This window comes from Penicillium solitum, assembly GCF_028829755.1.
Source record: "Penicillium solitum strain IBT 25940 chromosome Unknown utg000004l_segment0_segment0, whole genome shotgun sequence".
Lineage (NCBI taxonomy): Eukaryota > Fungi > Ascomycota > Eurotiomycetes > Eurotiales > Aspergillaceae > Penicillium > Penicillium solitum.
Window position 1 is genome coordinate 3,736,511 of NW_027072124.1, and position 24,552 is coordinate 3,761,062.

The window sequence follows — 24,552 nt, forward strand, 5'->3', positions numbered from 1 at the left end:
CCTTTTATCGCCTCTTTTATCGCGACTTTTATCGCTTCTTGTTTGCGATAGAGGCAAGATGAGGTGCCACAGACATTATCAAATGTTATCTATACTGTTTCATATCTTAGGTACTCTACTGACCTAAGTATCTCTATATTATTGGATGTCAAGTAAAATAATTAAACTGCTTAAGCTAATCAAGGTCGAGATAGTTAGTCTCTGTACTTACTGTTAACTATCTATGTACGGAGTAACTAACTAGTTATGTAGTACTTCTAGGGCTCCTGTTTTGACTATATATGTACATGGCTACAAAGATAATGCGGACAATGTTCACAAATATAAATAAATGCTAAAGTCGTAATAGCATGAACATATTCAAGTATTTCCACCTGGACCAGTCTAACTATAACATCTACATCTTGACTTGACACAATGTTTGGGGGTAGTTTTTGCCGTACACAGTCAACGGCTTGGAGTAGTTCACTGTTCGCACCAAGTCGCCATCAATCCACCATTCGAGACGATCTTTATCTCAGTACGAGGTGTAGTTGTGGAATTCGGTATCTGCATTTGAATAGGATCCCGTTTGGCTTTCGGATTCAAATGGAAAAAAAAAACAAGTAAATTGAAAAGATCACAGCGTTCAAATTCGACCTACTAGATCGAATTATTGTATAAAAGTCATATTGAAACATTTCCCCCGCAAAATCCAGACGCCAGTTGCCATGCAGCATGTATCCACAACCAATTCTAGAAATACAATCTCTTTTTTGGGGCTTGAGATTGGGATCTCGAGAATGTTGATCCTGATTCCCCTTAAGGCAAGCCCTTATTTCTTACAGTGCTCTCTCTCATGCCATGTCGAGGGTCCTCCAAGATTCCTTGATGTCTGTTGACTAGTCAGCTTTTCTGTGAAAACCAAATATATGTGCCTCCAGCTTGAGCTCAAATCCTACCTTTGACACAGTTGGGGCACAGGAGATGGGCACGCTTGACCTGGCCACAGCCTGGGCATTTATTAAGGCTCTTCACATCCTTGAGGGCCTTGCCGGCCATTTGTCGATGACGCTTCTTCATGTGGGAGGTCTTCTTCTTAGGAACGGCGCGCAGGACAGAATCCCAAAGATCTGAGAGGAGCGATGGGATATTGAGAGAGATCGAAACCGGTTGTAGGAATCCGCTGGTCGCGATGGGTGTGATCGGGAGGAACCGAGCGAGTCGGGGGAATTGGAGGGACTCGGAAAGCAGTGAGCGCGACATGGTTGCCGGAGCGAAAGGGAGAAGGCGCAATGCCATTTTGTCAATAGATTCAAGCACGAAAAAGGGGGTTGGTGGTTTGAAGTGTGGTAGTGGGAGCTATCACAGAGATCAACGGGTGTCTGAAGCAAAAGTGAATGGTAGTTTTCTGGAGAGACGCTAGTCCCAATTAGGGATAGTCCACCCCTGAGTTCGGGAAAGAGGACGATAATAAGGGGGGTTGCCCAAGTGCTCTTGCTTCAATCTACATACTTTGTACTTCTCTTCTCTTCGGCTCTTTTTTTTGGGATTGCGGGACTTTCGATTTCTGTCTTTCACCCTTTAATCTCTTCATAATGGCCACTACCGCAGCTTCGGCTCAACAGCCCACTGTTTTCCCTCACAGCCATGTTGGTTTTGACAGCATTACCTCGCAAATCGAGCGCAAGCTGTTGAAGCGTGGCTTTCAGTTCAATGTCATGTGTGTCGGTATGTGCTGGGCTATACCTCCCTCCCATCATAAGAATCCCAGCTAATTTCTCACGCGATAGGCCAAACTGGTCTTGGAAAATCGACTCTGATCAACACTATCTTCGCATCCCACCTGATTGATTCTAAGGGCCGTCTGACCCCCTCCGAGCCCGTTCGCTCCACCACCGAGATCAAGACAGAGTCGCACAGTACGTTGGTTATCCGGGAATCACTCTCGATGCGGAATGGCTGACGAGTGACTAGTTATTGAGGAGAACGGCGTGCGTCTCCGCCTGAACATTGTTGACACACCTGGTTACGGTGATCAGGTCAACAACGACCGATGGTAATTGAGTCCCATCATGCTGGAGCTACTAGATCTAAGCTAATTATGATCAGCTGGGACCCCATTGTCAAGTACATCAAGGATCAGCACTCGGCATACCTCCGCAAGGAACTCACCGCTCAGCGTGAGCGTTACATCCAAGATACTCGTGTTCACTGCTGCTTGTTCTTCATCCAGCCCTCCGGCCATGCGTGAGTTTACCCCGCCCATTCCTTGGCTTCCCTTCGAGCTCCTTTGGACTGACCCATCTGACCCCGCATAGCCTCAAGCCTATCGATATCGTTGTTCTGAAGAAGCTGTCCGATGTCGTCAATGTTGTTCCCGTTATTGCCAAGTCCGACTCTCTCACCCTCGAAGAGCGTCAGGCGTTCAAGGAGCGCATCAAGGAGGAATTCTCCTTCCACAACCTGAAGATGTACCCTTACGATAATGACGAGCTCGATGATGAGGAGCGTGCTATCAACGCTCAGATCAAGGTAAGCTCGACCCCGGCCGAGCTCTTATAGCTCGATATTAACCTCTAGTTACAGGACATCATTCCTTTCTCGGTTGTCGGCAGTGAGAAGACCATTGTTGTCAACGGCAAGCAGGTTCGCGGTCGCCAGAACCGCTGGGGTGTTATCAACGTCGAGGATGAGAACCACTGTGAATTCGTCTACCTGCGCAACTTCCTGACCCGCACCCACCTTCAGGATCTCGTCGAGACTACCAGCCAGATCCACTACGAGACCTTCCGTGCCAAGCAGTTGCTTGCCCTGAAGGAAAGCAGCGCCGCCGGGGGCCACACCGGTGGCAGCCGGCCCATCAGCCCCTCCGCAGACCGGGAGCTGAGCCGCAACTCGCAGCGCGCAGCCATGAACGGATACTAAACTCGGTGATCTTTCATGTCTGATCCGAGCGCTGTAACCGTTGCGCGACGGCCCTCTCCGAAAACTTACTGTCCTCTTTTGACGCCAGCAGGCCCTTGCAGATATCCCATTTTTCCTTTTTCTTTTGCGTTTGTTTTTCGTTTGTATCCTACATCCCATCTTGTGTCTTCTTGGGAGACCCATCGAGCTTGTATTGCCGGGGAAAAAGAGAATTGGCACTCCAGTGCTCGTGCCATCTCTGGTGCTTTCCATGTACTTAGTTTTCTTAATTAACTTGACGAGAGCAACTTCTATTCTTGGATTGAAAGATACCAAGCGGGGCTGTCGCCTTGCTAGTCATGACATCGACTAAATCATATTTCCCCATATGTAATGTAAGTGTGTACTATTGCGCACCGAACTTACCACCGTCAACAACCCAATCGCGCAGCTCAACATATGCTTTCTCCAGATCATCATTAACAACGATCTTATCGTGAGCCGCAGGCTGCTTTGCGTACTCAAGCTCGTTCTGAGCTTGGTCGAGTCTTTTCTGGAGAGATTCCTCGGTTTCGGTGCCACGGCCACGGAGGCGCTGCTCCAACACCTCAAGAGAGGGCGGCGCAAGGAACAAGAAACGCTATAAATCATTAGTAAAGTCCCATCATCGGAATTCCCTAGGACACTTTACCGCATTGAGATCCGTCCGCTTCACCTGCTTGACTCCTTCCATCTCAATATCCAATATGCAGATACGCTTCTTCTCGGCGATGTTCTTGACAGCCTGGATGGATGTTCCATAGTGGTTCCCGCCAAATTGAGCTGCTCTGTCGGTTAATTGATGTCCGAAATCTTCCTCTTTATATAGCTAGCAGTGTAACCCACCATGTTCAATAAACCCGTTCTTGGCCACTAGGTCGAGGAATGCGTCTTTTGTGACAAAGTTATATTCACGGCCATCTTGCTCGCCGGGTCGTGGGGATCGTGTGGTTTCTATTTCGCGCACGTGTGAGCAAAGCTGTAGCGCCAATTCATTCCACCCCCCCTCTCCCTCTCCTTGTCGCTATTGGTACTGACCCGAGATGGAAAATCCAAACGTATCGGGATACTCGGCGAACAGGCGCTTAAGCAGAGTCGACTTTCCGGTCCCCGATGGGCCTGAAATCACAATGGGGCGGTAGGCTTTTGTACAAAAGTGGTCTTGTCAGTATATCTGCGCTGGACGGTGGGGTTATGTTCTGCCATGAAGCAGCTTTTATCTTACCAGTGGACGCCATTGTAGATGCAGAGTGGGTGGCACGGACGAATGGTCTGTAGAACGCTGAGAAGGCACGGAAAGACGAGAGAGGCATATAAGGATTGAAATCAAAATGAACAAGGTGATTATTTAGCTGAAGACGGTTTTGTTCCGTCCAAATCCAGCTTAGCTTGTTTATTTATTAGGAAGGCGGAAGAAACCCATATCTCTTGGCAGTTCCGGCTTTGTAGTACGAAGTATACTATACATCCATGAATGGAACTATGTGTATACGGAGTACATAACTAGTTACATGCAATTTATCAAAAAGGACTAATTATCAGAGTATCAATATCCCAAGTTCTATGACTTTCCTACTTTATACATTTCTCCACCCTATCATTTAAGAGGCCCCTGGTGGCTTCCTCGCCGCGATGGATTCATATTACCCACCTCTGCTTCTTGCTCCAGGAAATTAGACCATAGTTCGGCTAGCGTCTCTTTACTAGAGGCACCATTATCCATGAACTCCGTTGCCAGGTTTGGCGTGCTCGGGGTGCGGAGGGGAGTGCCGGGGACTCGGAGCTTCCCGGGCATACTCGATGTCCCTGGGCGGGCAAGACCTGCCTGTTCTCGTTGCTCTATTTTCAATAATCAGATGGGCTCGAGAAATTCTTCGCATTTGGTTTGCAGCACTCACCATCGTTCCAGCCTAGGAGTGCAGCGATCAGTTGCAATATTTGGAATTTTTTCGGATCAGATCGGTCTAGAGCAAGGAAGTGTAGGAAATGGTTGGTGACAATATGTCTGTATGATATCAGTATGCAATTGAGGTAGGTGGATATCACAAGAACGTACCTGTCAACATTATCCTCCGGCTTTCCTTTCTTGAGGAATCGTAGGGCTTTCGTCAGATGATCATTCAACGTGACTGCCTCATGCCGTAGCTTGCCAATGAGAAGGTTCTTCTCCTTGACCTCTTTCTCGAATGGCCGGACTCGCTCAATCTCTTCCTGGGCATTTTGGAGACCCTTATCGGCGTCGGTGGCCTGCTTCTGTGCTTCCCGCAGAGAGCGTCGGAGGTCCTCGAGTTGAGAATCAGAGCTCTCGACAAGCTCCCGAAGCTCTTGCTTTCGCGCCAATTGGATTTCCTGCAACGCCCGCTGGAGGCCATCAACTGTTGACTGTTGGGTGTCGCGTTCATGGGTGGCTCGTTCATATCCCTCTCTTAGGCTGCTGAGTTGCTCCTCCAGATCCCCGACCTTCTCGTTCAGGTTCTCGCGGATAGATCGCTCCTCCATGGCAAGGATTTCCCAATTATGCATAGCCTCCTTCGCTTGTTCGAACTCTGACTGGAGGTACGACTCTTGCTCGAGCAGTTCCTCCTTCTCCTTCAACCAATTCTGTTGGGATAAGTTTGTCCGGTCCCGAAGAGTGGACAGCTCCTTCTCTTTCTCCGCTGAGTCGCCCGATAGTTCTACCAGCTGGGCGGACTTTGAATCAAGCTCCTCCTTCAAGTTGTTGTTCTCGTCTTCAAGGTCTTCGATCTGTGATCGCGCTAGAGACAATTCCTCCTGTAGGGCCAGCGAGATTAGCCAAATATCCCCAAGTAGTGAATGCTGGTCCACGTACCGCATCCTCCTTGAGCCGCTCCCCTAGTTGCGATTTGATGGTATTAACTCGTTCCAGGAGCATCTGGAACTGCGTTTCCGCCTGTTCCTTTTTGCTCTCCGCGTCGTCCAATTTCTGCTGCAGGGCCTCCATGTCTGCGGTGTGCTTGGACTGGATCTCTTCCAATGATTTTCGCATGTCGGCTACTTCGGCGCGCAACGAGTCGCGATCTCGAACAAGTGCATCGAATCGGTCCTTTGGCTCGGTGCCATCGGAAGCGGGGTCGGACTGGATATCGGTTCCTGAGGGTGCATCACTAGTAGCCACGGGCTCCTGTTTATTTGCAGACCGATCTGGTAGACTATCATCTATTGTGTCGGGTTTGGCGCCATTGGATTCTGGCTCTTGTATGGGGTCCACGTTGGCATCATGGGGTTCGTTCTTGTGAGGTGTCAGCAAAGGTGCAATGACACAGGGGGGAAGTTCATCACATACATCAGTGTCATTGTGATCGGCGGGCACATCCTCTGGGTGCTCGTCAGCCTTCGAGTCGGCTTTGGCTTTTGCGGCCTTCTTCTTGTTCTTCTTGGACTTTGCGCCTTTGCGGGGTCAGTGGGTTCCAATTCACAAAGGGGGTGCCCTTACTTGGGGTAGCAGACGGTGGAATTCCCTCGCTCATGCTGTGTGGTGTTTGAAAAGAACTTGGGGGAGGAAGATGATGAATTCCTGAGGTTACAGGGTAAGCTGTCAACACGCGGCCGGGGGTTAGCGCCCTTTCCGCCCTCCAGGGCTACGCCTAGATGATTAATCTATGGTCCTCCATTCCACAGGCTTATCTTTTTTTTTTTCTTTACTTCTAATTTGATGTGTTTATTTGGCCTGTATCTACCTTGCCATGTTTGAATCTTTTGTCGTTCTATACTTACGTACGTATATGATTCACTACAAGCCTGTAGTTCCCCCGTAGTATGCCAAGGGGATTCCCCTATGGTGTATGTCGATTGGAAAAGAATCCTAGGATTCTCCTGACATGATGTAGGACTTCGAGGGGGTCAGTGAAGCCCTTTGTCTATCTCGCTATATCTCATTGTACATGATCTAAACAGATCAAAAGAGGTATCAAGAGGGAGAAGAGCAGGACTGTTTTGTCGTACTCATATCAATTGTCCCTCCGTGGTATATGCTATGTAGTATGTAGTATGTAGAGGGTATAATTTTCACTTCGCTGACGGTTCAAAGGTAACACACAGGAAAAGGTTATCTTCCATTAGAAAAGACAGCAATGCTCATCACATGAAATCGTCGAGGAAATCCTCATCACGGTCCTGGTTGTTGCTGGCCTCCAGATTCTCGTCCGTGAACATATCATCATATGCATGATCTTTCTGCCACTTGAGCTGTTCATACTCTTGCTGCTTCTTCTTTTCCTTCGCGCGCTGTTCATCTCGGGTCTTGCGGTCACCGCGCTGCTTCTTCTTCGTGTCCTCTTCCTTCTCGGCTCGGAGATCGGGGTATTTCTCGACTCGGGTCTTGTTCAGCCGGTTGACAATTGGGTTTTCACGTTGCTTCACATAGACCTTGCGAACCAGCTTGTGATTATGGAATGTGACTTGACCGGCCGCCATTGACCCGTCTTTCTTCAGGTTTGACCATGGTGTGTAGATGATGGTGATGTTGTCCTTCTTGTTTCCTTTCCAGAAGTCAGTCTCCACCAGTATGGAATTCTTGGGTTCATGTCGAGGACTGACCTTCAATGGAGTTCGCCTTGGTGAGCTGGGCGCAATCCTCTAGGAGCGGCTGGGCGATGTTGTCCCATGTTTCGCCTTCTCGAAGGCGCACATAGACGTGTGCACTTGACAAATTGTCGACGTGGAACTGCAAGTGTATAGAGGTATTAGGGCAATTGCCGCTATCGCAAGTCGGAGGGGGAAAGACTGACCCTGTTGCGCAAGAATATCAGTCCCAAAATTCTGCAAATGTATACCGGGGAACATACCAGACATCATTGTCCAATCCATATTTTATGAGATCCTCGTCTAACGCACCATTGTTAACAAGTTTATTCCCTAGGTTTCACCAAGTCGGAAGCATACTCTCGAATTTGTCCTTGCCGACATAAATGAAGGCGGAAGGCTCGACGACATTCGATGTGAAATAGAAAACCATGATGACGGTATCCAATCCTTCTTTTCTTTCAAAGGACCTTGAGGCAACTCGGGTTCGAACAATGATCGGCGCAGGTCAAAAGTTGAAATGGCGCTGGTGGGGGGAATCTTTATCTCGGGACTATCGTATGGCTTAGTCAGCGGTATAGATCTCGAAGCCAGAGAGGTCGATTGGGCCTGGCGAGGTCCAAAAATCAACTTGTGAAATTCATATTGTTGGTTTCTGGTCAAATCAATTGAGTTTGGGGTTCTATGCTGATATTATGTAGAGATACCTGCATCCGGGCATTACAGCTGTAGTTATTGTTTGTATAAGAAGCAAGAGCAGGAGACTGAGTACGCAATAGGACGGCGAAACAAACGGAACAGAATGAGCAAAAAGTGTGACGTTTTATAGTTGATATAAGAATATAGAGGTTGGTATGTAAGAAAGAGCCCGGGGGTTGTTCATCAGCAGACTCAAGTAGCAACAATTAAAAGCAAAGATAGACTTGAGTTGTGGAATATAGAACAAATGATACTTCTGTATTGAAAGAATCAATTGACCTAATCCATCAATAATTCCATTGTGTACCATATCAGTATCATTCTCTCAGTCAACGAAAGTTGTTCCAGGCTAACAAAATAATTAGGGAAGAGACTCGAACGGGCAAACGAATAGTCAGTCCGGTAAGGCAATGTCCACTTTGCCATTACTGACTCAGAAGAATCGCATTTCCAATGTTGTCTAAGGATCAGATGAGATTGTCAAGGGTTCATAGCCATAAGATCTCTTTCGCCATCCCAGGCGGGTTAGTGATAGGGATGCTGCTCGAAATGACAGCTAACAGAAGCCGTGCCACATCTTCACCGAGTACCGCATTGTGCTGGTTATTTTAGTTCGGACGATGTGCTTCCACCATTTGGGAGGGTTCTTCCATCGCAGATACCGGTTTGAAACTTCGCGGCGACTTCCAATCTGCATTTGACGCTGCAGGTAGCACGATTGTTGCATTTCACAGAGAAGTTTGAATGTAATCCAAGCTCGCTTCTCGTCACTTAGGGTCCTATTGTGTTTGGTATTAATGAACAAGGTCAAAGTTTAACCCCTGAAACGACTTCAAACTCTGATGCAGCTGTAGCAGAGTTCAAGAAACTTTGTGACCTCATGATAGCATGCGGCCAAGACCGGGAATATGCCCCGATGCCCATAGTAGGTACTTTTTATCGGACATCGTTCTTGCTCCTTCTCGCAAAGGCCTCATGAATTACCGTTCTGCTCCAGAACCCACTGTGTGGTAAAGTTCTTTGGCAGTGCTGACCTGGAGAGTAGGTAGGAAGCAATGTAAGACGTGTCAAGAGGGAAGATGCTTGAGAAGGGTGAAGGGTGAAATCGGAGGTTCCATTTTAGAGTTGGGTTTTGTGCGGACCGGCGTTTTAGGCACATCCCAGGCACATCCCGCTTTTTTTCTTCTTCTTTTTGTCTCTGCACTTCTCTCTCTGGCTCGCTGGGCTCTCTGGAAGAACACCTCAAAGTACTCTCTAGAAGAGCATATCTGAGCTGGAGTTGAAATACTCTGGAAAAATTGGCTATGTCTTGGTCAATCGCCGTCCAATCTCGATGCCCTGCTGAGAGGGCTTGTTTGGGATACTGTATCCCACAATATGCGTGATATCCATGATATTCATCAAGCTCCACATATTCGGGGAAACGAGATCATACTGAAAGGCCTGATTCACACCACTGCATCCAAAACAATGGCATGTGTACTTGCCAGAATGCATCAGATGCGTCATTTTATGTCGACACGTTACCTCTTGTCGAAAGGGGTAAAGACAACGAGAGAAAGAAAAAAAAATTGAAAAAGAAAGAAATAATAAAAAAAAGAAATTGAACCGAATGTGACCTCGGGATTCCTCCAGAATCAGAATGTGATTATGTGACTGAACTGCATCGGAAAGGATACCCGACAATTTTGATCTTCCACGGCGTTTTGGTTTCGGACGAACCCCTGAGATCAGTTAAATTCACCCGAAAGGACATGTGTGATGTCTCGGAGATCAGTATATATCCATGTCCCATGTCGGCGAGCATCGTTCGTGCCCACAATGACCGAAAGAGAGATCACCGGCCGAAACCATTTCACCAATGGGATAAATTCAAAAAGGATAAATGTGTAAGTGGGAAGATTGGGCTAGAAAAGGAACACGCTAACGCAGTGTTTATATTGAACTCGCCAATGATTGGAATGTTTCGGGGAATCCAAGGTCCCACGAGCCTCAAACCGCAAGGACGGCAAAGGACCGCAAGGACCAGACCGAGGTTCCACTTAACTGATGCACCGGATATTGCTCTGGCGCCATTATTATCTTCCCCCCCCCCTTTTCCTCCAACCCCAATTGGTCCTCACAGTCTACGGCTTTAAGCGATCCTGACCCTTGAACCCTATAACTCATCGACGAATCATCACCAACGTTCATAACGGTTTCCACCGTTTTCCACCGGCTCCACTGTCTCATCTGGGTCCAAGACGGCTTAGTTCGATGCTAGCCGGAGCATGTCATTAAAATTGCCCGAGAAAACCGTTACGCCAAGGGAGCGCGGCGCAATCCCGAGCCCATCCCATGCAAACTACATCCTTGTGGCCTTATGGATTATGTGTCTTTCCAGGATGTCTCCCCATTGGAGTGTGGTCCCATTTCAACTTTCTACCTCTGGAGCAACGGAGACCCATAGACGGAATACTTTGGACTATCCGTTACCTCCAATTTCGGTGTGAAGTCCGACCTAGTTCCTGAACGTCCCACAGCCTATAGGTCCAACTAATTCTTGCATTTACCTTTCCATCGCATGTCACACTTATGAACATAGTATTTCGGGATTGGCCCGGTTTTTTCCCCTCTCCCTCTCCCGTTGCTCCACACCTGGTTCTCATTTAATTATCGAAAAAAATTAAAAGAAAAAAAAAACATATCCGGATTTTCTTGTTTTGGCCTTATGCACAGTCTCATCTCTTCCGCATTCTACTTGGCCTGAAACCCTTTTCGCTTCGGTCGAGCCCTTCACGGAGCACACCTTCCCATTTCTTCCCAAGTTTCCCCCCTCCCCAAATACTCCCATCTTGAAAAAAAACTCCCTCAACAACTTTCAAACACAGCATCCCTCCCTATCTGAATACCTAAACACCCCTCCCCCAACGATATGTCCAACCTTCCTCTATCTAGAAGCTGGCCGGAGATCCGACAAGCCCTAGAACACGCTCGGGAATGCGAAGATGGTCCTGTGAATGCCCAATCCGCCGCCGTCCTGGAGGCAGCCATTACCGAACTCTGGAATCGCATTCAGGCCCAACCAGATAGCTATGTGCTCACACCAGACGAGTTCGCCCTCTTTAATTACTTCCTCACTACACGCTACCGTGGCTCGCCTGTCGCCCAGAGAGCCGTGGCCCGTTTCTGGAACAATTACCAAGGAGCCACGAATTGCGGTGGCGTGGCCAACTAGCTACGCTTGAATTGCCTGTTTATCGGTACACGTTTTGCACTAGCCGAGAGGGGGCCATTTTCTTTTTCCGGGGTTTCCACATGAATGTCTCTGGAACTTTTGCCAATACAGGAAGTGTGGGTTTCGAAGGTGCCCGATGTCCTGTTGCATCGCGCGCGGGGGGAGGAACCATTGCTATCCTCCTATCCCATGCTACTTGCATGGTACTTGGGTTTCTGGTACTGGGATCGGTATATCCCATGGCACTCGTTCCGGCTTTGAACCCGGAGACTAGAACCAGAAACCAGAATCAGAGATCCCGGCATATACCGCTTCAATTTCCCATGTGAAATCTGCACGAAGATCAACACGGTTGTTCTACGGTCCATACAAAAAGGCAAAAGAACAACTCGGGATTTGCCTTGGAGGGGGGCATCTCTGGGTTTGGAGCGAGCCCCAAGTGACTTGGAATATACAACAAATCCCAGCAAAAAAGGTCCGGGCTACCTGGTCACGCCCTTCTCCCCGGTTGTAGAGGGAAATGGTGTGGTGATAGCATGCATGTATGCCTTGCTGTTGTCCGTTCCACTTTTTTTTCCTCGCCCCTTTTTTTTTCGCCTTTGGTGTACAGGGAATAAGTGTGGGTTGGTCTTGATCCCTGTCTTGATTGGGACACAATACATGCGTCGGGCTTCTACGCAAATAAAAAAAAGAGGGGAACCCAATATATGATGCTAAAAATATAATTTAATGGGAATCATTTATCAGAAGGCGAATATTTCTACATATGTACGGTGTATAATTCTGTAGCTATGCATGGAGTATGGAATACTACATACCTATATTACTGTTGGCTACGGGGGGTTGTTATATATCCCCGCTTTTTTAGACTTTTGATTTAATTATGTATTTTTGTTCTTGGTTTTGGGTTTGATTTCTATTCTTTTATTTCTTTTCTTTATGTTCTTTCTTAAACAACTATATTCGTATATTAATTTAGTCCGAGATAATGTTACCAACGGGTATGTGACCTTACTAGCTGCAGCCAATTCCCCGAGGCCACTAACCCCCGTTAACTACCCTGCGAGTCATTCACTAGTGCGTATAAGCCACGTACTGTTAGTGTCTTGTTATGTAGCATCCACATACATCATGTCGGTCCCCTATTTCCTATTTTAGCCAACTTTTTATTTTTCTTTTTAACTATAGAATGGAGGTCCGGACTCGACTGAACCTAGCCTCAAAGGCCTAAATCGATTTATATATAGATATACCAATGGTACGGAGTATATTACCGTGATTTATGAATTGGTCACGTGATACCAAGCCCCGGCAATATAAGAACTTACTAGTTACATAGTTAGGTACTGTTGTACTATCTCACTTAATGTCAGGGTATGGTATGACTTGATCATCCTAAAAGGACATTCGAACGAGTGGAGACTAATTCTATTTTTTCTCCGCACCAATCATCCTTGTCCAAAAGAAAAGTGTCATTTGTCTTCCCCAGAATCCCTGAAACTACACTGTGCTCCGGGAGGACAAGGATCCCTTGTGATATCTGGCAATATGTCCACTTGGCCAAAGAGTAGCGACCACAGAGTCCCGGCTACGTGCGTGTCGCCTACATTGGTGCAATGGTGCAGGAGAACTCAATTTATTCATATACAATGCAGCTGGATAGTTCTCTGCGTCTTATGTTCCTCGTATCCTCGTACTTGCAACCACGCTAATACTGTGCCCCAATTGTAATTGTAATTGCCCATTTCCCTCCCCGAATCAATTCTTTTGTGGCTCTGAAACTGCCTCAGTAAAGAGAGTTGTCAGCACATGAGAAGCTGCCTCCCCCAACACTCTCGCGAAGGTTGTGAAAGATCGACCGAATGGACGAATATAACCCGACAATGCACTAGTGGTGTAAGTTAATTTGCACCAGCGAATCACAGTGGAACATAACTCACAATGAGAAATCCAAGAAACACCAGAAAGATATTGAAGCAAAACAACACCCTCTGTCGCCTGGTCAGGAACCAACAACTCCGGTTCAAATAGAGCCAAAATAGCCCAGGTAGACCAAATGAAAACCAACTAGCAAATAACGAGCTCTAATACGGATGATTAGTACTCGTTTCAGGTTGGGATCAGGGTCGGGATAGGTAGTACACACCGCAAGCCCTAGTACATCGTTGAAAACCGGTATTCCCTCGGCGATGATCCACGACAATATCCAAAGCACCGCACATATCGCAGCCCACACCAACCGCGCCATGAGTGACTGGCTATGCATAGAATTGGTTCCCCGGAAGACACGGACATAAATGAACTTGACGGCAACATGGGCGTTCACCACACCCCCGATCACAATCTATCCAAAGTGGTTAGCTCATATCCGAAGAAGTCCTCGGGGGAACAGGTACGTACCGTGGGTATTGCGATTGCATAGGAAATCTTGCGAAATAATTGTCCTGCAGAGTTGAGAGCAGGTGAGTTGACAGTCGGTCCAATATAGGCGTATATCACAATAGCAGCCACGGTATACAAGACCATTTCACTCATCTGCAAAAGCGCCAGAGCCTTCGGGAAATCCTGGAGCTCCTTGAGCTCAGAGAAAAGGGTAAAGAACGCAACATGTCCTGCGTACGCAAAGATGATATTCGCAATAGCAAGACACGCATCATGCACTTTGGGTGGAGGAGAAAAGGCCGGAACATACACTGGTCCTTGTTTGACAAGGGTGACCCCAATCATACCAGTGAGAACCGCTCCGACAATACTCACAAAGCTGACGGAGGAGATGTGCGAAAGTCTCTCCAGTCGCCGTGGGAGAGTCAATAAGAACGAGGCGAGTAAACCGACAACCGAAAAGATGATGGTGCAAGAGGAATGTTCAGTAAGGACGTTCATCATGATCGAAAATGTGAGGATATGGTTCCCCATCACCAATACAAAAAAGATGAGCTGGGCCACGTCCAGTGTACTCCGTCCGATCCTTCCCATCAGAAGATCACCAGCATCAGCCATGCTGTGTACTTGGACATGGCGGCATTTGAATTGCCCAATGGTATATGCAGTATACGTCGAGATTGTCCCAACCGCAAAGATGGTTATTATGCCGCTGAATAAACAGGTTAGCCCAGCCTTTGCAGTCAACAGGGAGGAGATTGTACGGAATAAGACCTAGTACTGCAAGCGCTTTGGGCAGCGCGAGAATACCAAGCGAGATGGTTTCTGCGATCATGACTGACCGGATCTGTTAGAGAAAGCTGCGTAATAAGCAAGACATAGACTTACTCATGCCGGCTTGCCTGTTAAAAGGATCAGCCTTGACCTAAGCCGTGGGAAGAGGGAGACACTCACCACCACGCCATGGTCTTGTACTTTACGCCAGCTTCGCTTTCATCCCCGAAGGGATCCTGTTCCTCCAACTCTGGCTTTGGTGAGACGGACTCTTTATCCGAATCCAACTTGTGCTTCACAAAGCTCAACGATTGAAGATCAACATCAGACTGATTGGGCTTCATGATGTGTGAAGGTTGACAGAATGCAGAGAAATTGAATTGAAGTGATTGAAGATATTAGAGGGATTGAAGAGATTGAGACTACAAGTAAGTTCGGGGGTGGCACCTTCCGAATGTGAATGGGTGTCTTGTTTTGGAAAGTGTCATTTTAAAGGGTCTTGAGGGTCTTTTTTTCCCCCAGTCCCTGTTTTAAGTGTTAATGACAGGAAATCAGTATTGGAACAAAAAAAGGAAATAAAAAAAGGAACGCTTCTATTTATACAAGCCCGATCTATATATACCACACGTCATCTAGTTAGGCGAGGGTGTTGTTGCTGCAGGAGCTGCAGTAGTAGCACGCACGTCGCTCTCAATCATGTCCGCGGGAGGTTCTAAGATGGTCAGCACTGTGGTTTATTGGGTTGTTCGGGGGTTTCAAAAGCATACCATTACGGGAGAAAGTCGCACGCTCGGCATCATCGACTTGCTTAACACGGCCGTTCTGGACATCATGACGGGAAAGGCCCATGAAGCTCTTGGGCAGACCCATGGAGGAAAGGTAAGTCAGGGAATCCTTCCACTCAAGATCCTTGCGGGTAGTGGTCCACTCCAATTCCTCGCCCATCATGTCAATGACGGTGGGGAGGGACTCGAGAGCGGCCTCGGCGTTCAGGAAAGCAAGACGGGTGCGACGGGCAATCACATCGACAGCAGTCTGGGCATACTCGTGACGGACGGCGTAGCGGACCTCACCATCGATGAAGGGGTACATGGGGGAGATGCGGCAGCCGCGGACGGGGAAACGTTCGCTAGTAGGGGAAGACAAGGCAGCGACCTGCCAAGCGCGGTCACCGTACGACTCAGTGAGGTGCTTGGCCACGTCGGTCTCGAGACCGAAGTGCTGGATAAGGTTGATGAAGAGGGTCTTGGAGAAACCGTGGGCACCGATCAGGCGCACCTGGTGGGTCTGACAGCTACCGTCGAGAACGGCACCGTCAGCAACCAGACCACTGCCGCCGACACCACTGATGTCGGGAAGACTGGTGAGTTGGCGGGGCTTGAGCTTGAACACGTTGACCGCCTCATCCACAGCCTCCTCGGCCATCTGGCGGTAAGTAGTCCACTTACCACCGGCGCAAGTCAACAGTCCAGACTGAGAGACAGTCACCAAGTGGTTGCGGACAAGAGCCTCCGAGTTCTTCACCTTGGGATCGCGAACCAAGGGACGGATACCAGACCAGGCCGCAAGGACGTCGCTTCGGTCCACGGTGATATCGGGGGCGATGTAGCCACGAATCTCCGAAAGAATCCAGTTGATGTCCTTCTCAGTGGGCTGGGGCTGAGCCTCAATCTCACAGGGCTGGTCAGTGGTACCAGCGATGGTGTTACCCTGCCACGGCAGGAAGAAGATCACACGTCCATCCGATGTGGAAGGATCAATGAGACCCATGTTTGAGGGACTGAAGTAACCAGGCAGGATGATGTGAACACCAGCACTGGGGGCCACAATCTCCTTGACATTGGGCTCATCCATCTTGCGGATAGAATCCGAGAAGGGACCAGTGGCGTTGATGATACCCTTGGCGCGAATGTTAAACTCCTTGGCGACCTGGCCATCCTTCTCTGTGACGATGTCCTTGGCGCGCGCACCGCACAGCTTGCCGTTGGCATCCTTGTTCAGTCCGGTGACCTCCAAGTGGTTCACTACGGTGGTACCGTAGAGCGCGGCGGTCATGGCGAGGGAGACGTTCATGCGGGAGTCGTTGTGTGCACCATCTTGTCGGGAATTAGCCAAAATAATTTCTTTGCGGAGTGCGGATTCGTAACTCACCATAGTACACCATTGCTCCAATGATGTTGTCCCGCTTCAACATGGGGAATGCATCAATGGCCTTACTCTTGGTCAGGAAGTACGAGGTCTCAATGCCCTCGGAACCAGCCAAGAAGTCATAGGCCTTGGTACCGGCCCAGAAATAGGGAGCCTGCCACCATTTCTGAACAGGCACCATAATTGGCAGCCATGATGACAGATGGGGCGCTGTGTTCAGGAAGTACTTGCGCTCTCGGAGAGCCTCTTTGACTAGCGCATATCTGCGATGCGATTGTTAGCAAGGATGCGCTGGTATGCGGTCATTTTGACCTCCAACGAGAAAACGGTTTCCCGGAAAAACTCACTGGTTGTAGTCCAACTCCCAAACGGCCTTTTCCAGGTAACGGACACCACCGTGTACCAGCTTGGTACTCTTACTACTGGTACCGGAACTGAAATCATCTCTCTCCACCACCGCGACCTTCAGGCCTCGGGTGGCGGCATCTAGTGCGATACCAGCTCCAGTGGCTCCCGCACCAATGATGAGCAGATCATATTCCTCCTCGTCGTTACTGCGCTTGAGGTCCTCAATCTGCTCGAGGCGAGACTTGATTGAGGGGAAACTGGGTGGGACCAGTTTGCCTTCCCGGTAACCTGGCGGGGGAACGGCGGGGGCTTCGAGGCCCGGAATATTTCGCGGACGGTAAGAAATGTAGAGAACACCTGCTCCTGCGGCGGCGGCCGCGGATGTGTAAAGGAGAGGTCTCAAGAGCTTGCGCGAGTGCCGAGCGGCCATTATCTGCGGTGTTCCGAATGTACGGTGATGTAATGTGTTTTAAATGTTCAAATATGCGGGGATTCTTAATAAGAATATGTGCCCAAAATAAGGAGAGGAGGATTGGAGGATAGGAAGAGAAGAGGAGAGGAGAGGGAGTTTTGGAGAGAGAAGTTGAGAAGAGAAGGATACTGGAGGCGAGAGAAAGAGGAGAGGGAGGCGGGAAGACCTAAAAGGTAGTTAACTAGCTATGGGGGAATTTCCCGTTTCCCTTTTTCTCTTTTTTATTTTTATTTTTCCTTTCAACTTGGCACAATAACACCCAAATCTATGAAAGGCAAGATTTGCGACAATCTTCAAGGTACAACAAGGTACACAGTATCCGATACTTGATCGCTACACCTTCCACTATGAATACAGGGGTGTCACGAGTACAGACAGAGCTCTGCGTCATGGGAGCACGGCAGCTCACCATTGGAGCAACCTTGGCAGTGGAGATGGGTCTACGTCCCATAATGTGCGCCTCTTGTTTTTTCTTATTTCTCACATTGGCTCGATATAATGTGGGAACTCCATCCGGGTCTCTACTCCGACACATGACGCGAAGAAAATTTCCTTTGAATTCCATCTGGACCTTGGACTTCCAACTCTCAACTTCCTCTCCCAAGCTCCCAAGGAGGAGGTATATCACTAGGTATTCAGGTATAAACAATTGTCGGGAAGCCGACTCTGCGTCCGTTTAACTAGTCCATGCCCGACGTGCTTTTTTTTATCTCCGGCAGTGCAGATCTACCTCAAAGGGTCTGGACTCGATCAATCTCTTCGTGGCCACCTGACTGCCAGCTCCATGTTCATTGACCAGTCACGGACTGCCATATCGCCCCGTCCCGGCCCACGGAGCCCAGGGGCCCCCCGTTATGAACACCTTGTTTGGATCTACTCCACTTGCTGGAATTGTTCAATTCTCCCCCTGTGCACAACGACTCTTATCCTTGATACACCTTTATCCTTGGCCCCACTATGCCAATCCCTTTGGATTCCGGTTTTGCTCAAGAATGTCATCATCGTCTCTTGTTGACATTACAACATAGGCCAGACCTTGAAATCCACATCCGGTTATGAAATACATACGGGAAATCTGGTCGAATGAGGCTCTTCTTTCTAGAAGGTCTTAAAAAAGAAGTCCTTGCGCGAGTGGATATGATCTTCACTAGCCCCTTATTCAGCAATAGCGTGTTCTCGATTATATCATACTATAAACAACTAACTATACAAGTACTATTCAAAAATTAAAGGCCATCTGGTGAATACCTCAGAGAGAAGTGCCCCTTGAAAAAATGAAAAATCGGGCATAAATACCCCCTGTTGTTGCTCTGCGTATCCCAAGTCCACTCAATGGATAGGGGTATTTATATCTCTAGAGATATTTACGTCAAGTCCAACCCAAATTTCAAGGCCTTAAATACTAATTAATGTGAAAGAGGAATTCGCGAGAGAGAGAGAGAGTCATATATAAAAAAAAATTAAAATATATCCAAAACTAAATATCACAGGAGGGCAAAGTGAACCTCTTGTAAAAACACAATATAAAACCACACAAATAATATTCAAATCCATCCAAACAACATGAAAACAACATGAAAATATCTTAATACTAACTATGATATATATAGTTTTATATATATACGCGGAGTATATATAAGACCAATGCAACTACAAATCATACCCCCCGCGGACCTGCCAAGCGGAAGAATTCCGCAATGCGGAACGCCCTCGGTTGAGTACCATCGCATATCTGCAGAGCACTGGACAAGACCTGGCAAGACCTGGGGTAGTGTGGGGTAAAAAAACCGACGCACAGAGAAGATCGCGGCTTGAACGACCTTAACAACACGGAAATGTTCCATTCAGTGGAAGCCCTGATACCTTAGGGCTGCGATACTCCTATACTTATATATCCCCCACTCCTGATAGGTTTACATTTTTTAAATGATATATTCATGACTATGTTTGTATAGCTCTTCCAAGACACAGTCTATCCCATAACTATCCAAGCACCATGGCCATCGCCGCTGTCCTGGCATCGCTACAAGGCAGCGTGATTGAGTATCCCTACCACTCGCTAGCCGCCGCCGCCCTCCTTGTTCCTATCCTCTATGTCATTCTGAATGAGTTCATTCGTGATTCCGCCCGCGTCAAGGGTATGAAAGGTCCGCGGGGATTGCCCTTGATTGGAAACTTGGCACAGATTCGCAGAGATGCCGCGGAAAAGTATCGTCTGTGGTCGAAACAGTATGGCGCCGTTTATCAGATCCAGCTGGGGAACATCCCTGTCGTCGTGGTCAACTCTGCTGCTTCGGCAAAAGTGCTTTTCAGTCAGAATGCGCAGGCCTTGAGCTCCAGGCCTGAGACTTATACTTTCCATAAGGTTGGTTATCGGAATTGTGTCATGTGCTGGCTTTTGGCGGTTAAATAATTGAAACTGATGATCAACTCGCTTAGATTGTTTCCAATACTGCCGGAACGACAATCGGTACCTCACCCTATAGTGATTCCTTGAAGAGACGCAGAAAGGGCGCCGCGTCGGCTCTCAACCGCCCGTCTGTCGATACGTACGTGTCGCACCTGGACATCGAGTCAAAGGCCTTTGTGGAAGAGCTGAACAGATATGGAAACCATGGAAAGACACCCGTCGACCCCATGCCCATGATCCAACGTCTGAGTTTGAGTTTGGCATTGACTCTGAACTGGGGCGTGCGTATTGCCTCACAGGAAGAGGACTTGTTCGATGAGATCACCGAGGTGGAAGAAGAGATCAGTCGGTTCCGAAGCACCACTGGAAACCTGCAGGATTATATCCCTCTTCTGCGGTTGAACCCGTTTAGCTCCAACTCGAAAAAAGCCGCCGAGATGAGAATCCGTCGCGATAAGTATCTCGGTGCGCTTAATAGTGACTTGGATGCTCGCATGGCAAAGGGGACACATAAACCTTGTATCCAGGCTAACGTTATCATGGATAAGGAGGCTAAGCTGAATAAGGAGGAGTTGACATCGATTAGTCTGACTATGCTTTCTGGTGGTCTTGATACTGTCACCACTTTGGTGGCATGGAGTCTGGGTTTGCTGGCTCAGCGTCCTGATATCCAGAATCGGGCGGCCAAGGCCATTAAGGAGATGTATGGCGAGGATGAGCCCATGTGCTCTTCTGATGATGATCAGAAGTGTGCGTATGTTGCAGCTCTGGTCAAAGAATGTCTTCGGTATGTTTTTATGGTTTCATGCCAACGAGCCATGAAAGGACTTTTTGAACTAACCACTATACCCTAGATTCTTCACTGTGCTGCGATTAGCGCTTCCTCGCACCTCGATCAAGGATATCACCTATAAGGGAATCACCATTCCCAAGGGTACAGTGTTCTTTTTGAATGCCTGGGCATGCAACATGGGTGAGTCAAAAACAAAATTTTGATACAAACACATCTAACCCTTCATAGACCCCGAGGTGTGGACTGACCCGGATGAGTTCCGTCCCGAGCGCTGGCTCGAGCAGCCTGATGCGCCTCTCTTTACGTACGGTATGGGCTACCGAATGTGCGCCGGCTCACTGCTAGCCAATCGTGAGCTCTACCTCGTCTTCATCCGCACCCTCAACAGCTTCCGTCTTGAACCCCATGACAAAACAGATTGCCACCCTCTCCGGGGTAACTCGGATCCGACCAGTTTGGTGGCCATTCCTCAAAAATATAAGGTCCGATTTGTGCCGAAGAATGAAAAGGCTCTGTCGAAGGTTCTTGCGCAGTGAGTGGCCGTCCATTTGGTCTTTGGTATCAAGTTGGGCGGGAAGGGACTTGCTTCTGCATACAGCCAAATCCGGTCGAGAGATGTTCGAGGGGTTATCTTGTGGATTTAGCCTAGAGCTGCTTGCGCTTGCATCTCGGATTGCTGGTTCCACACGGCTTTGTTGTCGATGGGGTCGAGTGTTCTGGTTGATATATCTCGCATTCCCGGTTGGACGGTTAACATCGGACACATTCCTCAGGGTACCCACCTTGGACTGACGTGGGAAATTGACATGACACACTTACCATTACCTAAATCGAGTGTTGGGCTTGATTCTACTGAGAACATCAAGGTATTTCTTTTTTAAAAAAATATGTATATATATGATATACATATATACATCATCCAAATTTCCAATTTTGATTATAGGCAGTCTGGTTAGATACATAATTAAACGAGGCACTTGGGCCTGGATCCAACTCCGATGATCATGATATAAAACATAACAGTTGGGGGGTATAGGTTCGTGAGAAAGACCAAGTAGGGTAGGGTTGATCCACAAGAAAAACAGAAAGAACAAAAAAACAAAACAAACACAAAAAAATGGTTTATCTTTTCCAACAATGACGCCTTATTTCCAGGATATATGCAAAAATATCAAAAAGCAGCATGAGGGGCTGTATGCATTTGGGTACCCTCGGCCTCATCCAAATGTGGGGATGGGGTTCGAGAACAAGTTTTCGAGTTCGAGTTCGAATTGAAATTATGTGGTAGTCATGCGCCGTTTCAGGTCGCGGACTTGGTCGAAAGAAGACGCATAATCACGCAATTCATCCTGGAGCCGATCGGCCACATTGGAATTGGATGTGTTGCTCTTTAGCGAGGAGAGGGAGGTTTGAGATGAGGAGACGGATAGGATTCGAGAGGAGTTATGGGCGTCTGGGGTATTGACTTCGGCTTGTGCTTGGGCCTGGTTGATCTCAGACCAATGTGTAGATGATGCACTCGATCTTCGTGACATTCCATCCGATATGTCATCCAGCTCCGCTAAACGGCACGTTTGGGAGCAGTAGGGAGCGCCCTGGGTCTGACGGTCACAGACCAGGCAGAAATCCAAAGACCATTCGGTCGACATGGTAAAGAGTAAGAGTGTTTGGTTTAGGTAGGGTAATGATAGTAATGATGGCAATGGTAGTAAATTGAGGTTGGAGGGCAAGGTCAAAAGGTAAGGTAACGGATGAGAGATTTAGAGATCGAAGGATATTATAGAAGAGAAGAGAAAGATCAAAGCTCAAAAGCCAAGGAGAGTGAAGTCAAGTTAAGTAAAAAAGTAAAGCCTAAAAAAGATCACCTCATAATACGGACATTGTTGAAGTGTCACACAGCGATCATGCCATACCACGCAATGGAATGGGCAACAGGGTACTCCGTTTCTCTTAAACCAAAAAAAAAGAAATAGAAGAAATAAAAAAAGAAATAAATTAATATGTAGGTACAAAATTCCACGGCTATTGCGGGGAAATATCGCGCATATCGAATGGAAGTCCACGTTGTAGAAGAAAAGAGGGGGGCGTTGGGATTTGTTGTGCTTCGGGCGCTTAAAAAAAAAAGAAATGAGCGATATACGAGGTATTGAGGAGGTATTGAGATACTTGAGATATAGGTACTGAAATGATTATAACTTTATATATTTTATATGCAAATCAACTAATAGTAGTACTTCGAATCTAGGTATCCAGGTACCTATATATACTTAACTATACTTAACTATTAACCAAATACGCACATATATAGGTACACAGCTGTATCTAAATAGGCCTAAGAGTCTGTTCGCCCCCCCTATCTGCAGGAACCTCGAACTGGTAATAAGAGAGTTTTCCTCACGGCATCATAGCGCCATTCAGCTCTTCCCCTGGTCTCATGATGCCTGAAAAATAAACCTAGATTCTATGAACTTGTAACTATGACCCATGTAATAGAGTGTATATATAGTGTACCTAACGTACCTAGTGTACCTAGTGTACATACTGAGCTACACACTCTATCATGCGCCAATCACATCATCATTCACACATCCAGTCATATTCTTGCAATGTAGCTATTCCTGTACCAATGATTGTCTTTGCAGTAGTGCAGAAGTTTCAAAAGAAACTAGAACGGAGGGGGAAATACAAAAAAGAAATGATCTCCTTAATCCCCATCTTCTGATTTGTCTGCCATTTCGAGATAACCATCTTTATTGCATGCGCCAAACTCTGCATAGGAATCAGCTGGCCACGCAGGAAATCGATTCTCGTTCATTCTTAGAATCGCACGCTCTCGGCGAAAGATGACTGGAAGTCCCATGATTGGACCTCGAGGAATTTGACTATTCGTTTGATAATCTTTCCGTTGGGGGTCACTCATTGGTCATACTGGAGCCAACCTTGGAAGTAGGCCCGAGTGCATTCTCAAAATGCATTCGTCAATACTGGTAGCCCGATACACACCTGGGGCGAGATAACCCAGAGAGAAATATCGAGTGGGATGCATGGGGTGCCTGGGGTTCCTACAAAAATTCCAATGATTAAGGCCGCAAAAGACGAGACCATTCAGGGTGTTTCAGCCGGACTCGGAGGGAGAGACATGTCACTGATTCACTCCCCAGTCTTATCACGTGGCTCAGCTGGAATGCGAACCAGCGTTGATGGCAGGTCATTGCGCGGTTTCTCCACATTCTTACTATCCGACCCGGGTTCGCAGAGTCCGCCTGCCTTGCCTATTACAGGATAAAGATCAGTTATCGAATTCCAAGGTTAGAAAAAGTAGCACTTACTCGAGGCGAGGGTGATGGCCCTAATAACATTATCCCAGTTGGAAAGCACGTATGCAACCGCTAATTAACAGAGGGTACAGTTAGCGACCGGCGAGGTCGAATCAAAATCAAGGGACAGGTAGGCCAAACCTTCCGTGCCATCTTTCAGCGTGGAGATTTTACTATCCAAAGCTTGCATCTGAATCGCCAATGTTCCACTCAGATCGCGTAGTTGTCGCAGGTTCTCTAGCTCCGCCTTTTTGGCCGCAATGCGGGCCGACAGCGCCGAAGATTGCTGGGATTGCGAACCACTGGGCTGGCGCATAGAGGAGCCAGGAGCCCCCGGAAGCATCGAGGTTGGTCGGGAGGAGTACGCCATGGGGAAATTTGTAGCGAAACGAAGAAGCAGGTACAAAGAACGCGATCTTCTCAAAGTCAAGGTTGTACCTGTTGGACAACTCAGGTGCCCTGGGCTCCAGTTTAGGTGCCCAGGTGGGGAGGGGAGCTGAGTCATCCAAACACAGGACAGGCTAA

At 47.9% G+C, this 24,552-nt stretch overlaps 11 protein-coding genes across 11 annotated transcripts; 3 read left to right on the forward strand and 8 right to left on the reverse strand.

Moving 5' to 3' along the window:
- Positions 1 to 836: 836 nt before the first annotated feature.
- On the reverse strand, positions 837 to 1,281 carry N7455_007448 (mitochondrial 54S ribosomal protein bL32m; the record flags this gene model as incomplete). The annotated part of the gene is made up of 2 exons (XM_040956091.2): positions 837 to 874; positions 942 to 1,281. The coding sequence occupies 2 exons, from the start codon at positions 1,279 to 1,281 to the stop codon at positions 837 to 839; spliced, it is 378 nt and encodes a 125-aa protein (XP_040813495.2).
- A 296-nt stretch (positions 1,282 to 1,577) lies between these two features.
- On the forward strand, positions 1,578 to 2,907 carry aspD (septin aspD; the record flags this gene model as incomplete). Its single annotated transcript, XM_040956118.1, has 6 exons — positions 1,578 to 1,710; positions 1,773 to 1,901; positions 1,957 to 2,038; positions 2,092 to 2,229; positions 2,301 to 2,514; positions 2,569 to 2,907. 6 exons carry the CDS (start codon positions 1,578 to 1,580, stop codon positions 2,905 to 2,907), a joined length of 1,035 nt encoding a protein of 344 aa, XP_040813457.1.
- A 385-nt stretch (positions 2,908 to 3,292) lies between these two features.
- On the reverse strand, positions 3,293 to 4,163 carry N7455_007450 (guanylate kinase; the record flags this gene model as incomplete). The annotated part of the gene is made up of 5 exons (XM_040955949.2): positions 3,293 to 3,526; positions 3,578 to 3,708; positions 3,772 to 3,879; positions 3,964 to 4,068; positions 4,151 to 4,163. 5 exons carry the CDS (start codon positions 4,161 to 4,163, stop codon positions 3,293 to 3,295), a joined length of 591 nt encoding a protein of 196 aa, XP_040813523.2.
- Positions 4,164 to 4,522: 359 nt separating this feature from the next.
- N7455_007451 (putative Golgi matrix protein) lies at positions 4,523 to 6,413 on the reverse strand (the record flags this gene model as incomplete). The annotated part of the gene is made up of 6 exons (XM_040956115.2): positions 4,523 to 4,764; positions 4,824 to 4,930; positions 4,982 to 5,697; positions 5,756 to 6,175; positions 6,230 to 6,333; positions 6,380 to 6,413. 6 exons carry the CDS (start codon positions 6,411 to 6,413, stop codon positions 4,523 to 4,525), a joined length of 1,623 nt encoding a protein of 540 aa, XP_040813570.2.
- Positions 6,414 to 7,023: 610 nt separating this feature from the next.
- N7455_007452 (uncharacterized protein) lies at positions 7,024 to 7,900 on the reverse strand (the record flags this gene model as incomplete). Its single annotated transcript, XM_065605627.1, has 4 exons — positions 7,024 to 7,424; positions 7,483 to 7,586; positions 7,731 to 7,770; positions 7,828 to 7,900. 4 exons carry the CDS (start codon positions 7,898 to 7,900, stop codon positions 7,024 to 7,026), a joined length of 618 nt encoding a protein of 205 aa, XP_065461481.1.
- Positions 7,901 to 11,080: 3,180 nt separating this feature from the next.
- N7455_007453 (uncharacterized protein) lies at positions 11,081 to 11,383 on the forward strand (the record flags this gene model as incomplete). Its single annotated transcript, XM_040956113.1, has 1 exon — positions 11,081 to 11,383. The coding sequence occupies one exon, from the start codon at positions 11,081 to 11,083 to the stop codon at positions 11,381 to 11,383; it is 303 nt and encodes a 100-aa protein (XP_040813555.1).
- Positions 11,384 to 13,169: 1,786 nt separating this feature from the next.
- N7455_007454 (uncharacterized protein) lies at positions 13,170 to 14,883 on the reverse strand (the record flags this gene model as incomplete). Its single annotated transcript, XM_065605628.1, has 7 exons — positions 13,170 to 13,271; positions 13,324 to 13,467; positions 13,530 to 13,727; positions 13,784 to 14,477; positions 14,530 to 14,602; positions 14,654 to 14,667; positions 14,720 to 14,883. The coding sequence occupies 7 exons, from the start codon at positions 14,881 to 14,883 to the stop codon at positions 13,170 to 13,172; spliced, it is 1,389 nt and encodes a 462-aa protein (XP_065461482.1).
- Positions 14,884 to 15,171: 288 nt separating this feature from the next.
- Positions 15,172 to 17,465, reverse strand: N7455_007455 (glycerol-3-phosphate dehydrogenase GUT2; the record flags this gene model as incomplete). Its single annotated transcript, XM_040956007.2, has 4 exons — positions 15,172 to 15,251; positions 15,307 to 16,635; positions 16,691 to 16,950; positions 17,035 to 17,465. 4 exons carry the CDS (start codon positions 17,463 to 17,465, stop codon positions 15,172 to 15,174), a joined length of 2,100 nt encoding a protein of 699 aa, XP_040813524.1.
- A 2,038-nt stretch (positions 17,466 to 19,503) lies between these two features.
- N7455_007456 (cytochrome P450) lies at positions 19,504 to 21,246 on the forward strand (the record flags this gene model as incomplete). The annotated part of the gene is made up of 4 exons (XM_040956098.2): positions 19,504 to 19,872; positions 19,947 to 20,704; positions 20,772 to 20,890; positions 20,939 to 21,246. The coding sequence occupies 4 exons, from the start codon at positions 19,504 to 19,506 to the stop codon at positions 21,244 to 21,246; spliced, it is 1,554 nt and encodes a 517-aa protein (XP_040813541.2).
- Positions 21,247 to 21,987: 741 nt separating this feature from the next.
- N7455_007457 (uncharacterized protein) lies at positions 21,988 to 22,359 on the reverse strand (the record flags this gene model as incomplete). The annotated part of the gene is made up of 1 exon (XM_040956101.2): positions 21,988 to 22,359. The coding sequence occupies one exon, from the start codon at positions 22,357 to 22,359 to the stop codon at positions 21,988 to 21,990; it is 372 nt and encodes a 123-aa protein (XP_040813463.1).
- A 1,501-nt stretch (positions 22,360 to 23,860) lies between these two features.
- Positions 23,861 to 24,397, reverse strand: N7455_007458 (DASH complex subunit DAD2; the record flags this gene model as incomplete). Its single annotated transcript, XM_040955992.2, has 3 exons — positions 23,861 to 23,982; positions 24,040 to 24,099; positions 24,169 to 24,397. The coding sequence occupies 3 exons, from the start codon at positions 24,395 to 24,397 to the stop codon at positions 23,861 to 23,863; spliced, it is 411 nt and encodes a 136-aa protein (XP_040813617.2).
- Between the last annotated feature and the right edge of the window lie 155 nt (positions 24,398 to 24,552).